The sequence below is a fragment of the Corvus brachyrhynchos genome, unplaced genomic scaffold (genome assembly GCF_000691975.1).
Source record: "Corvus brachyrhynchos isolate BGI_N302 unplaced genomic scaffold, ASM69197v1 scaffold115, whole genome shotgun sequence".
Taxonomy (NCBI): domain Eukaryota; kingdom Metazoa; phylum Chordata; class Aves; order Passeriformes; family Corvidae; genus Corvus; species Corvus brachyrhynchos.
Genome location: NW_008239553.1, coordinates 9,115,427 through 9,128,989, shown reverse-complemented (window position 1 = coordinate 9,128,989; position 13,563 = coordinate 9,115,427). Strand labels below are relative to the sequence as shown.

Here is a 13,563-nt window from a genome sequence, read left to right as displayed (position 1 = left end):
TTGCAGAGCAGTTTAATCTTTACACAAGGTATTGGAGAAGGCAGGTATTGAGTGTTGAGCCCAAATCAGTGGCAGAATATCTGTTATTGCTTCTAAAGGATCTCACTATGATTAACATTCATTACCTCAGTGTTCTCTATAGTGTAGATAATAATTGGTTGAATCAGCATGAGAAAATGCTCCATTGAAGATGGGCAGCAACTTAGACAATAGTGTCACAGTGACTGTTACTCAAAATCCAATTTAGAGGAGAAAAAGAAGGGCAAAAAAAGAGAAGTTCTCGTATGCTGTGTGCAAACTTAGAAGAAGACATGGGAAAATATTATAGTGTCCAGATCAGCCAGAAATAAATTTCCCCTCCAGTAGGCTGAATCTCCTATGGAAAAATATCATGCCCTCTCAAGATTGTTTTAATTCAATCTTTGTCGTAGATTATTTTTTCTTAGAATGAAGTAGCGCTACAGGGTTTTTATTCCTGCAAACCTTTTAATAAGCAAACATTATTTTAAATCTTAATTAAAACTGCTTTTTGTTCACATTTCTCCACTTCATAGTCAGGAGGGTATATTAGGTCTGCCTAAGTGTTTACTACTGGGTTTATGTGTGAACATAACAATTCTGTTTAGCTGTCAAATATTCATTTGGGATTTGCTTTAATTTAGACATTATCGTGAGAACTTCACATTTTCATACCTCTGACACATCCATATCCACCCAGTTCCTTCCACTAAGTCTTTATGGAAAGCACGGATCTACCAGTGACTAAAGGTCCCTGGGGATTAAGATATGCAAACAAACACTTCCAGGTTTCTTTCAGCTCTTACGTTTTTTCACTCAGCGCTGTTTATCCGCTTTGGCACTTGGAACAATGCAGTGAAACCTGTCAGTTTTGCTGTCTAAGGTGTAGTGTGGTGATAGTTTTATTCGAGTATTTGACAATGCTGATGATTCAAGCAAATATATCCCAATGTGAATGCTTGTCCAATTGTGTTTAATGAAGTGGGAGCATGGTGAGAGCCAATTGCTTATCTTACTCTGTGCTGCTTGGCCTTGCAGCTTCTGTAATTGTCTCAATTTCTCATGCCCGTTTTGGAAAAGAAATGGGGAAAGGAAGGGGAGGAGAATTGTACTGTATGAAAAAAGATAGGAGGTAGTCAATGCAAATAGATAGTTTCTTTTCTTCTAACAGTTAATTAAACTTCTAGTCTAATAGTGTTTAACTTGTCATTTATTTTTCTATTTTAAAAGTGTAGGAGACTGTTGTTTTTTTTAAAGAACTTATCAACATGAGACAAACCAGAAGTAAATTCCTCAGAGTGCCAGGCTGTGCCTTTACTTTGCTTGCAGGTATTACTCAGAGGTTAAAAATTGTAAACTTCCTGCGATTTAACTCAGCCAGAGCTGATTTTTATGAAAGCACCCTTTTGCATGCATAATGTCTAGAGTCTGCAAGTGGGTGCAATTGCTTGTGCATCTGCATCTGTTTCTTCAGGGCTGAAGTGGGGGGAAGGTCCATCTTAATTTCTTTGAGTGAAAGCTGTACCTTCTTTGTTACATGAAAGCTTTGACTTGTTTGGAGCAGAATTCTTACACTAAAGCGAACATCTGCTAGTTTTGCTGTTTAAAAAAAAGCAGAATATTTGGTGCAGTATGTAGCGTGGAGGTGAGCAGCCCTGTAAAGGAGCCATGAGTTTATCTCCTGATGCATCACAGGGTATCCCCGTTCAGTGCTGCTCTGTCCAGCTCACATGCATTTGTGCATTAGCGTGGCCTAGCTAATGCATTTAGACTTCAGATGATAATCAGTATTTGCAACTGTGAGTAATATTTTCTGTGTCTGGAACTTTGTAAACTGGTTTCCCATAGTCTGGCTATACATCTTGCAGAGGAACATAGATGAATGTTTATTGGCAAAGCTGAAAGGTTATAGCCCAGGTAAAAACAAAGGGCGAAGAATCAACAGGATGTCTGTTGTTTGATCTAGACTGTCTTTGGGGCATTGGCTATTTTTAAGCATTCTTCCTGTGAACCTTTTTGAACTCCTTCTATGCTGAAAATTCCTGAGAAGAGCATGTAGTTGCTGATGCTGAAAATCCAGGTATTTTCCTGTGCTAATGTAGCATTTGGTACAGAAACATTGGCAGCTTTTCAATTTACAGAAGACTGCTCTTACTTTTTGTGTGGGTAAGTAAAACTGTTTATTCATGCTGAGGAGTGTGTTGAGGCTTAGCTCACCCCACAACTCCAGCTTGCAACCAAGCGCCACACAGCCACTCACACCCTGCACAGTGACATGGGGGAGAGAATCAGAATGGTAGAAGTGAGAAAACTCATGGCTTGAGATAAGGACGGTTTAGTAGGTACAGCAAAAGCATCACAAGCAAGGCAAAGCAAGGAATTCATTCACTCCTTTCCATGGGCAGGCAGGTGTTCAGGTATTCCCAGGAAAGCAGGGCTCTGTCATACATATGAGTGACTTGGAAAGAGAAAATGCTATCACTCCAAGCGTCTCCGTCTTCCTTCTTCCCCTAGCTTTATATACTAAGCACGTTGCCATATGGTACAGGATATCCCTTGGGTCAGTTGGGATCAGCTGTGTCCCATCTTAACTCTTTGTTCACCCCCAGCCACTTGCTGGTGGGGTGGGGTGAGAAGCAGAAAAGGCCTTGATTCTGCCTAAGTGCTGCTCAGCAGTAATGAGGACATCCCTGTATTGCAAACACTTTTCAGCACAGATCCAAAACACAGCCATATAGTAGTTATTGTCCCAGCCAAACCCATCACACTTGAGCACAGCCAGTGCTCAAGAACAAGTTTATTTTAGTCTGTACTAATTCTTGATGTGCAACTGTGAGCCAATCTTAATGGAAAATACCTTTGTTGCAAAGCGATTGGTGTGTCTGTTGAATAGTTGTACCAGGCAGAGCATTGTGACTGTTGGGTGGGGCTTGGTATTGGAAGGAGGTCTTGCCTTCCTGGTTTGTTATCGCTGTAAAAGCCTGGTTTTTAACATGACATTATGACATTAACTTGGAAGTATCATTGCAGTTCAGTAGCGCTGTATTCTGGTTTAGTCATTTCAATAAACAGCTAATCTGAATTTGCGCTATCAGAGCAGCAAATAGAGATGTTGGAAATCCTGAAAGTACTCTGTACTTGTAACTCTTTAATTTTGCAAGTGTTACATGTGCAGCAAATTCATGAGCAGGCCATGAAATTACTTTTTTAGGCATCTAAAAAACTGAATGTCCTTATTCATGCCATGATTTATGAGCTTATGATAGATGGCAATTATCCTGTTACCCTGGAGGTGTCTGCTCCTGTATTCAGATCCCACAATGTAGTTTTCCTTGACCTGGGATGTGGGACTTCACTCCTGGCCATTTGATTCAATATATGTTCCTTTACTGCTGCTCTTGCACCATCTTCTTGTATGTGTTGTCTGTCACCTTATGAGTTGCTGCTTCTGTCAGCAGAAGCCTGGGAATGAGAATTTGTGTCAAGAGAAGAGCTTATTTACGAGTTCTTAGAGATCCCTTTTAAAAGAAGGACAATGAGAAAAAGCAATGTTTGAAGTAGAACATTTTATCATGGCAGGTTAAAAACCTTTTTTTAAAAGACGAAAGTGTAATCGATCTTTCAAAAATCAAAGCCATGGGTAACTCCAATCTGGAAAATTTTAGTGGCTCTTGTGAGTTAGCCTTGGCATCCTGTTTTAGAGAACCCTGGTCTGCAATGATGTTCTGTGAAGAGGCAGGAACACACTTTCGTGTTTCAAGTGTTCCGCTGTTTGCCGCAACACTTGAAAGTCCCGGATTTCCATGAGAGTTTCAACTGGTGAGCAATTAAAGGAGTTTTGTCTTCATTTCATTACGTGATCTAGTTTGTACAGTGAGGGATCTGCTGAATTTTACAGATCTGTGTGGGCAGAGAGGTTTGAGTGTTCTTTCATTTGCTTTTGGAGAGGGGTCAGTTTTATTTCCCTGTTACTGTGTATTAGCTGCAGCTTATTCTAGAGATAAAACAGATTGGCATGTTCTGGCATGATTGTTCTTATGTTCCTCCTTCCTCACAAGTTTTAATATTGGCATTTTCTAAATTTCTTTTTTTTGGAAGCAGAAATCTGCAGGAAATCTCATGTAAATAACTGTTCCATGCTCCCTGGTCATAGGTTGAGCTAGTTGGAGCCAGTTTGCTAAGACTAGTGGAAAACAGTCTTTAAAATATGTAATATATATTTAGTTCCTTAAAATCAGCTTCTGTGCACTGATCTATGAAGTTTGTGAATGCTTGGATACTTTATTTAAAGACAGAGATTGTTCACAAGTATAGGTACTATGTAAAATGTTTTTTGCAGCAAAAGCAGCCAGGAAGTCCTCTCAAATCAGTATTGATTTAGGAAATTATAGCTGAATAAGCATAGCACTGTTGGATTAAGTCCAGAATAAAACTTTATTAAAAGAGCAGCATTAATATAGATGCACTAAAACGTAACTGTAGTTACGTGCTGTAGTTGTATGTAGGACCACCACCTGTGCCTGAAGAAGAATTCTTATGTAAATCCAGTTTTGATTATGTAAATACTTAAATTGTAGTTGATTAAAATTGTGGTGGTTTTTTTTTTAAGAACTGCAGGGTGACATTGTTTTAGTCTTGAGTGCCAAGATGGTGCTGTTGTGACTGAAGACAATAACACTCATGCTTTAAAGTTAAGCAGGGTTGTCTGTGTCTCTCTGAACAGTGCCAGTTGTCCTAGAATGTGGCTTGCTCGAAGGACTAGGGGCTGCTTTTACTTCGCACTTGTCATCCATGAAGGGATGCAGACAGGCTTTTTATGTAAATAAATGCCCTGGTTCCATTGTTTTAATACTTAAATATGCACTTAATTAATTTCAAACCTTGTTGTCTGGAAAGTCAAGGCTTGGTCCACTGAGTATGTGCTGTCTGTGTCTTCTGTCAGTAGACTACTCAAAGGGAGGTGCAAGATGGTTTCTGGTGGCATAGCACTACCTGACTTGATGCCTTTTGGAAGGTCTTTACTGTTAGGCCTAAAGTTCTGCAGATCTGACTTAGTTAACAATTACTTTTTGATATGCAGGTCAAAAGAAAATAAAAATTTCCCAAACAGCTGTAACTTTACTGTCTCATAACAGCTCTCTCTGCCTCTGGTAGGATGAGTTAAAGTTCGTGCGATCATACCAAGTTATTAAAGGGTTAGATCTGTCAGCCGATTGGATCTGCTCACATGCAGTTTCAGACCATTCCCTTCTTGTACCAGCAGCACTGGTAGTGTAACCTACAGCACTTGGATCATTGACAGAAGCATCCACTTAAATGGTTGAGGCATTTGAGGGAGTGCTTTCCACACTGTCTTTGTGAAGGGATTTACTTTATCCTTTTACCTAGATGTTGTGAAAAACGAATGCAGTTCTCTTCCTTCTTCCCCAGTTAACAGAAATAATGAAATGCAGGAAAATGTAATCTTCTTATAGAATGTGCTTATCCTTGGGAATTTTCAAGCAAATTATAGGTATTTGCTTTTGCCATGGATCCCAATCATTCATTCTTTTGGAGTATTTATGTATAAATATAGTTATTATGTATAAATACATTTATGTATTCTCCACGTCTAGATACCTGCTCGAGCAAGACTTTCCAGGCATGCGGATTGGTCCAGAGCCTACCACAGATTCCTTTATTGCTGTGATGTATGGAGAAACAGAAGGAAACGTTCCTGGAAATGCCCTGGTTGTTGATCCTAAGAAGCCATTCCGGAAACTCGGCCGCTTTGGAAATGCTTTCCTGAACAGGTGAGATCATCTTGCTTTCTGTCTTCTGATGATTCAGTTTAAATTCTGGCATGTTTTGTTTTGAACAGCATGGAATAAATATTCAAACAGAAGCAGGAGTGGTGGTGGTTCTTTTTAAATAAAAAAAGGCACTACTAGGTAGGGTGGCATTAGGATAGAGATATTCAGTTACCTGAATAGAAAATAGTCGTTAAAACCAGTTCACAGAAAACTGTAGAAATGATCCACTGGGCTACTTGTTTGTGAGGCATTATGCCGGATGGAACAGTTCAGGATCAATTTATGCAAAAATTCTGCTCAATAAAACTGAGAGGTTAGTACTATTATTAAAAACTACCATTCAAAAAAAAAAAAAAAAAAGCAAATATTTTTCCTTTGATGCTGTCTTGTTCCTTTCCACTGATTTCACTGGATGTCTTAGTATAGCTGTTTAAAATTGTGAATTGTTGGGATATGTAAAAAGACCTACAAGAATGGAAAAGATTTAAATGTGCCCCATGGATAAAATAAAAACTCCAGCTGTTAAGTGTTTAATATCGACTGCCTGGTGTTCAAGTAGTTCCATAGACCAGGGAGATAGTGTTAGCTTCTGCTGTGTATTTGCAAAAAGGGAAGAGTTGTTTCAGGGGCTGTGAATATTTTCATAGGAAACTTGAGTAGCATGCTAAATATTTCCAGTTGAGAGTTAGTTACTAATAACTCTGTTCTTATTGTCCGAGCAATCACCTTGTTTTCTTCCTGTATTTGATGGTAGCTTGACATGGAGGCCTCAATTTGCAAGCCAATTAATCTAAATTGGTTCTTTTTAACAATAAACTTTCCTGTTTGGCCGATAAATACTGGCATGCGTGTGAGAAGTTCATCATGTACAGTTTTATCTCTTGCTGTGCTTATTCAAAGGAGAAAGTTTTTAGCTGCTTACAGTTGGCTTGGCTATCGCTTTGCAGAGATAAGAATATGTGCTCTGGGAAGCTGTAGTCAAGTCCCTTTTAAATAACAGTTTTGAGATTATTGGCTAAGTTCTGTCTTCCAGATCACTATTCTGTTTCTCCCTTTCCTCACCATTGTGCTCTGTCTACAAAAAATTAATATACTGTAAATTGTATTTTGCTTAATATTCAAATATTTGCACAGATCATTGCAATGATACGTATTAGGATGAGTGGTGATGTAATTTTTTGCCTGAATCATCTAACTAGTTGTGTGACTATTATGAAAACAAGATTATTGGGTGGCTAAAGAGATGTACTTTCAAAGTAACTGACTAAATTATTCCAGTTCTTTTGGTGACTGTGATATGGCTATGTTGAAGTGCTGTGAGCACCCTTATCTTCCCCAACAGTCACTCTCACTCTTTAGTTGATAAGTACCTAGATCTCTGCTGAATCTTTCCCGAGCATTTTTCAAAACTTACCAACTCCTTTCTCTTTATGACTTCAATTAGATGAAATTGTCTTAGGCTTCAGTATCTTTGAGTTCCTACTAGGTTACCTGTAATCATACTACATATTTTACTTCGCCTTCTCTCATTTGCCATACTGACTTTTCTTTTTATTTGATACTACATTTTTCACTCCTGCCTTAATAGACTTTTCTCTACTTCCCCCCACCCCTGGCCCCATTCTGTCCCCCCCTTATTTTTTAAGTGGCTTCCCAATCCTAGTGTTTTGTTTTGTGGAGGAACTTAAGACTATGAACACTTAGATGATTGAGTGCCCTTTTCATTCAAGTGTAACAATCCAAATGACAGGAAACAGGGACTGAGGTAATGGAAAAAATGAAACAAACAAGAACATGGTATCACAATCAAGGCTTGTACTTAGTAATTAGCTGCATTAATTTATTGATGTTACCTTGCTTTTGTCTTTTTCCATGACCCTTTCTGATTGCCCCCTTTATCTCAGTGCTTGTGAGAGATGTTCCTCTAGCAGTCTCTTATTTCTACTGTATACTTTTAAAAGAAGTTGGGGAGGAAAGGGAAGGGAGACAGGACCTAGTGTGCCCATGGGTGCTGGTGAGGGAAGAATATTGCATTATACCAGAAAAGCATGTAAATGAATTAGTGCTACTGAGAAAAAATGCATGGTCCTGGTCTATTCTCATGTGTCATAAGCAATTACAGTCATCTCATTCATACAACTGTTTTTGTAACACTTTTTTTTTGGTTTAAGTCTGTTTGTCATTTGGGTGGATAGTATATAGTTCTGGTTTTTATGATGCAGCACTGTCATGACCTGCATGAAGTGAGATGTTAAGAAATAAGGCTCAGTGTTGAAAAGAGATATTTAAATACCACTATCATTACAGTTTTAAGTTGTCTGAAATATTAGTTTGAGGTAAGATTTTTAACCCATCTGTCAGCTTTGTCTTAAAGGCATACTCTAAAAGTTAACAGCCAGTTAATTCTGAGTTCATGCTTCTATTTCGCATGTGTTTACCATGTACTTTTTTCCCTCCATTGCCACTAATGACTCTGCAAAGATGGCAGTGTCTACATTTCTAGGCCTGTAGTTCTCTATTTTCTTGCATGGTCTTTTCCAGCTGTCCCAGTTTGGGTGGTGCCTGCGTCACGACACTGCTGTATTGTTCTGCTGGCATAACAGTGCCTTTCTTCCCATAAGATAGGTCTAGAAACATCTTGGTGATACTGAACAAGCACTGGGCTTTCTAAGGTTGAATGAGAGTGATAAGGAAAAATATACATGAAAATTTAGTCTTCACACTTCTAAATTTATGAAGGCATCTTCATGCTGTACATACTAGTGATGTACATATTTTTGTAACAGTTCATGTGATTAAATGTATTTTCTTTGTCACTTATGCACATCCACTATGCTTCCACATAATGTGTTTGCTTTGATATAGCACTGCCTTTAGGTTTTGGCAAGTTCAAATAATGTAATTTTCTCAAAGAGTACCTCACTGCTCTTTCAAAAGTATTTCTCAAGCTAGTAGGAAATTAGCCCTAATGGAAGAATTTCCTTAAGGTATGAGGTATTTTCTATAGCTGGTGTCCCACTAAAACAAACATTTTACATTATGTTTTACATACCCTAAGATTCTATCAGGCTTAGGTGGCTGCTGTTTCCTTATGCCCTCTTGGGTTTCAGAGAGAGGCATAGATGATGCTGCCATTTCTGTTTCATCCAAGAAGGGACACTGTGTGCTTTTGTTAAAGGCTCATTGCTACAAGGTCTCTTGAAGAACAAGGTGAAGTGAGGTGTTAGGACTTCTTTTCATCCCAATTTCCTTTGAATAATTTATATTGTATAAAATATCATCTAGATTTTGATATAGTTTGCATTTTTTATCTGATGTTTGACTGGCTGAACTCTTCCTCACTCAGATCATCTTTGGCCTTAAAGGTCTTGTTTGACCTTGTCACAGCTACAATTTGCTGTGATATCCTGTGTTTTAAGGAAGTGTGCTTTGTGAACCCATAGGTTGATGTAGGGCAGCCCCATCTTAGAGCCTGAGGCTGCAGCTTAACCCTGTGTGGGGTGGCCTTGCAGGAGGAGGGTGGGTTACTCTCTGTGCTCATTAGTATCTTCAGCTGCTCCCTGATAAGAAGATTAAACTCTTATGCAAGTCTCTTAAAGGCAGGTTATGATGAAGGGCAGTGAAGTTCTTCAGTCATGAACTATCCCAGAAGCATCAGAGTAGCTTGCATGTAACACACCAAGTGTTCTGCACAGCTCTGAGTCCTCGTGAATTATTTATTTTTCCATAATACCACCATTGAACTTGTCTCCTGTTGCAGAGGCAGGAGGTTATTGTTTAGAGCATAATGTGTGTAATTTGATAATTTGAGCTCCTGATTCCGGCAGCGTGATAGTTTTGGCTGGGTTTGTGGGAGAAATACTGGTGTTTTTCACTGGTGCCCCAGCTGAGGAGGGTGGTGGGTTAGGGAGTAGGAAGCACTCAAACACTGCTGGATCAGGCAAGGGGGAGATATGGCAGGGACTGGAACATAAACATATTGTCAGTATGGCTTTCTGCATGCTCCCCTTTTCAGTCTTTGAGTTTGGGCATAAGCTGGAATACATGAAGAATTTTCTCTTGTGTGTACTTATTTTGGTCCTAGCAAAATGCTGGTTTGATGGAGTCTTTTTAATGTTGCATTTAAGGCCCAAGTTGTCAGCTCTTGTAAAATTCAGTCTTATCAGCACTTAGACATGGAGTTTTACAATGTTTCCCTGTGTTTTCTTTTTTGACACACTCTCTTTTTATTTTTTTTTAAACGTGTATGGTTGCCAAACATAGAGGTTTGTCAGGATTCAGCAACTTTTTTGAATCTCACTTGAGTCTTTCTAAAATCAGGTATATAATGGGGAGCGCTCAAGCGACAATCTGTATGTGAGCAAGAGCTATTTTGAATGGGTTTTTCCCTCCTTTCCTGCAGGTTCATGTGTTCTCAGCTACCAAATGAGGTCCTGAAGAGCATCAGTATCATTGACAGCCCTGGCATTCTCTCTGGAGAGAAGCAACGCATCAGCAGAGGTGAGTTGCAGAGCTTTACAATAACCAAGCTTACTAAATTTTTTCTGCTCTACTGGACAAATTAGTATCCTAATCTTTAGGGAGCCTGTTTTAGTGATACTGTGTGGTGGTCTGTCCCACACTTTCTTACTGCAAGCCCTGTACAACCCATATTTTATGGCCGGATTTAGGGTTTGGAATTTTTTCTCTTGAAAGCTGGTGGGAGTTGGTATTTCTGTCATCCTGGTGCTGTGGCTGCAAATGTCTACAATTTCATGGTCTGTTTTTATTAATTAGTGCTTGGTCACTCCTGAGAAAAAGCCTTATTTTCATCATTTTAATTGCTTTCTGTGAGTAATAATGACTCTTATATATACCATTGAAGTTCATGAATGAAGAAATGTTTCATAGTAGTTATAGGTTGGTCATGTCTAAAAAATTCGGGGGTGGGGCTATAAATAAGGTGGGTTTATTTTGGGCACAGCTGCTAGAGTTGTTTCTTAAGGTTGTTCAGTCATGCCATAATGTAATTCAGTCAAAAGAGGAAGTCAAATGGTAGAAGGAGGGAAGCGAATGAGAATATTAATACTATGAAAATTCTGCAGAGACCTGAACACTGTTTATAAGCTGTTTTAAACATTAGCCTGTCTTGAGAAACTATTTAAACAGAACAGTGTAATGTAAACAACTTTCTTCCTTGCAGTCTCCAACTGTATTTAAGTGCATGTCACTTTTCTGTGGAGTTGTAAATGGTGGTGATGCAGGGTGTGGCTTATGCTGCCCTCTGTTTTCAGACCTTTGCTTAAGAAGTGGAAACTTGTGTTTCATGCCTCTGTCAGAGGAAATAAACAATTCTTTAACATATCACACCTGGGATTTTTTGAGGAAGTCCTGGTACAAGCACAATATGTGGCAGCTATGCAATGATAGTCTTGGCTTTACAATAAACTGACAGAATAAGGGACTAACTTCTTAGGACTGTAATCTAAATTATGCTTACTTGGTAGACTGGTCTACCAGATGCTTCTGGATTCTTTGTTCAGTGATGTTTTGTCCTCTTTATTACTCATAGTCATGTAAAGCATTCATCATGGGCAGAGTGCTGGACTTTCCTTTATGTGATGTGTTGGTGAAATAGTAGAGATGAGCAGCATGAGAGCTCTATGTCTCTACAAGCAAAGGCTGGAATGTTGTGAAACCAGAAATAAAACAAATACTGCCTGTTGGCACTCATATTTTAGACAGAAAAAAATGAGTGTATAACTAATGATTTTTAGTCCTGAAAAAATCTTTTCATAAAATGCCCACAAAATATTTAGGTCCCAGTTTTCACAGTCTGATAAAATGAGCAGTGGTCTGCTTCTCCATTGCAGATTCCAGCTCCCTTTTTCCTCCTCAAGTTAAAACTAGGCATCTTACCCCTTCTTTGCTTGTTAAATCAAGAGAAAATTATGTTTGGCAGCATTCAAGTATCTGTTGCCACGTTTGTAACAGTGTGGAAGGGAACATGAAATAGGCAGAAAACTAGAATATAATATTAATATGCCACTGAAAAAGTGAGCAATTGTGTAACCAATTCAATACCATTAGGGAATGCTGTGGAGGTCTCAGACTTCCAAGTGCAAGACAGAGTTGTGTTTCTCGCCAGGTTATGTTTCAGTGGTAGTCCTGTGTTGCCTGAAGGACCATGACTCTTCACTACCATCTAGAATTGCTCCTGTGGTTTAACAAAACGTGGCTCTTGCTCCCTTATTGTTCAGAAACTCCTTGTCTTGATGTTATGTGCCTTATCAATTGTTACAGCCTTGCTGGCCTGCCCTTTGATATGATAGACTTTCACCTAATTTCACATGGCTCAGTGATAACCTCAGACTCTTACCTGTTTCATGGGCTTTAACTTGATTAGATTGCATTTCATGAAATTTTTTTCTGTGTTAAAGATTGTCTTGAATGTGTCACCTGTTGTAATTCTTTTATCAAAGTGTGATTCTCCTGTATGCTGTTGGGTTTAATCAGTGTGGTTGTACCAAATATGAGGTTTTGGGAGTTGGCTTTAGAACACTATTCTCTCAGTGTTCCAGGCTTTCAGGGCTGGTTAAATAAAGGTTTCATATACTTAGGTATCAGCATACATGAAATTATCTACAATGACTATGGATTTATTGCATGTACCTATTCCACACTATCATGATTAGGAAATACTACACTACCTTTGGCTGAAATATTGCATAGTCAGATACATTTCCTGTAAATGGCTTTTGGGCTGCTTATGCATTTGCATATAGGTGGTTTTGTGGAGCACAAACTTGACTTGTCCTGTGATGCTGCACACAGCAAGGTTTATCTGACCCGCTTCCTGAAAGGGTCACTCTGACTTAAACATATTTATGCTAGAAGTCTAATTTAGCACCTTTTGCAGAGTTGCTTTGTTGGCTTTCTGAATTATTGTGTGCAAATGTAAGCAGGATCGTACAAGGTATTTTCTGCTGTTCCTAAATGTGTCTCTGTCAGAGAGGGTTCTGCTTTCTAAAAGTTTAGCTTGTGTTTAACATTGGTAAGCTGCAGCTTTTCTTATTTAAAAATGTTTGATGGAAGAATAACATTACAGGGCCCTGGTGTAAGACCTTGTCTCTTTGTTGTTGGTGTTTTTTCCCATCTTCTCACTAGCTACTGCTTAATAATTTACCTATGAATGAATGTAATATCTGTATAATATTCAAATTTGACAGGTATCACTAGGAGTAAATTGAAGCCTTCTGAGACCATGAGAGGACTCAAATGTTAACTCTCATTTTAACACACAGGAAAACCATAAAGGGACTATATAAAATTAGAGAACATGCACCATTTCCCAGCATGCTCTATTTTTAGCTCTGGAAAGCATCCAGGTCACAGATGAAGGAGCTGATTGCTTGAAGGGTCAAAAATATACACAGAGTGCGACATTCAGAGATGTCTCAAGACACACCTTTCCCGCTCCTGTTGTCGGCAGGAGGATGTGCCAGAAGCTTCCCGCCTGTCAGTTCGGGGTCTGTGTAAGTGGCTGGAGGAGAATGTACAGACATGTGCCAGCATTGTCCCCTGGCCAGACAATGCCTGTCCCTGTGCCACTTCTCCAGCATCACTGGTGATGTTCACAGCGCCCTTGGCAGACAGCAATGTCTGTGTGGTCTGCAATATTTGGAAGGAAAAATGAGTGTCTGGCAGGATGTGGGGAGGGGGTGTTTGGTTTATGATTGAGTGGTGTGAAAGCAAGTGTTTCAAAAAGTATGGG

The 13,563-nt window shown here is 39.1% G+C and overlaps 1 protein-coding gene across 1 annotated transcript in view; it reads left to right on the top strand.

Annotated features, from left to right (window-relative positions):
* Nucleotides 1-5,637: 5,637 nt before the first annotated feature.
* Nucleotides 5,638-13,563, top strand: part of EHD4 (EH domain containing 4) — a 22,306-nt gene continuing 14,380 nt past the window's right edge. The window contains exons 1-2 of the mRNA XM_017742191.1: nucleotides 5,638-5,810; nucleotides 10,213-10,310. Coding sequence (XP_017597680.1) covers nucleotides 5,662-5,810; nucleotides 10,213-10,310 — 247 coding nt within the window. The 5' untranslated portion in view covers nucleotides 5,638-5,661. The remainder of the gene's footprint in view (nucleotides 5,811-10,212; nucleotides 10,311-13,563) is intronic.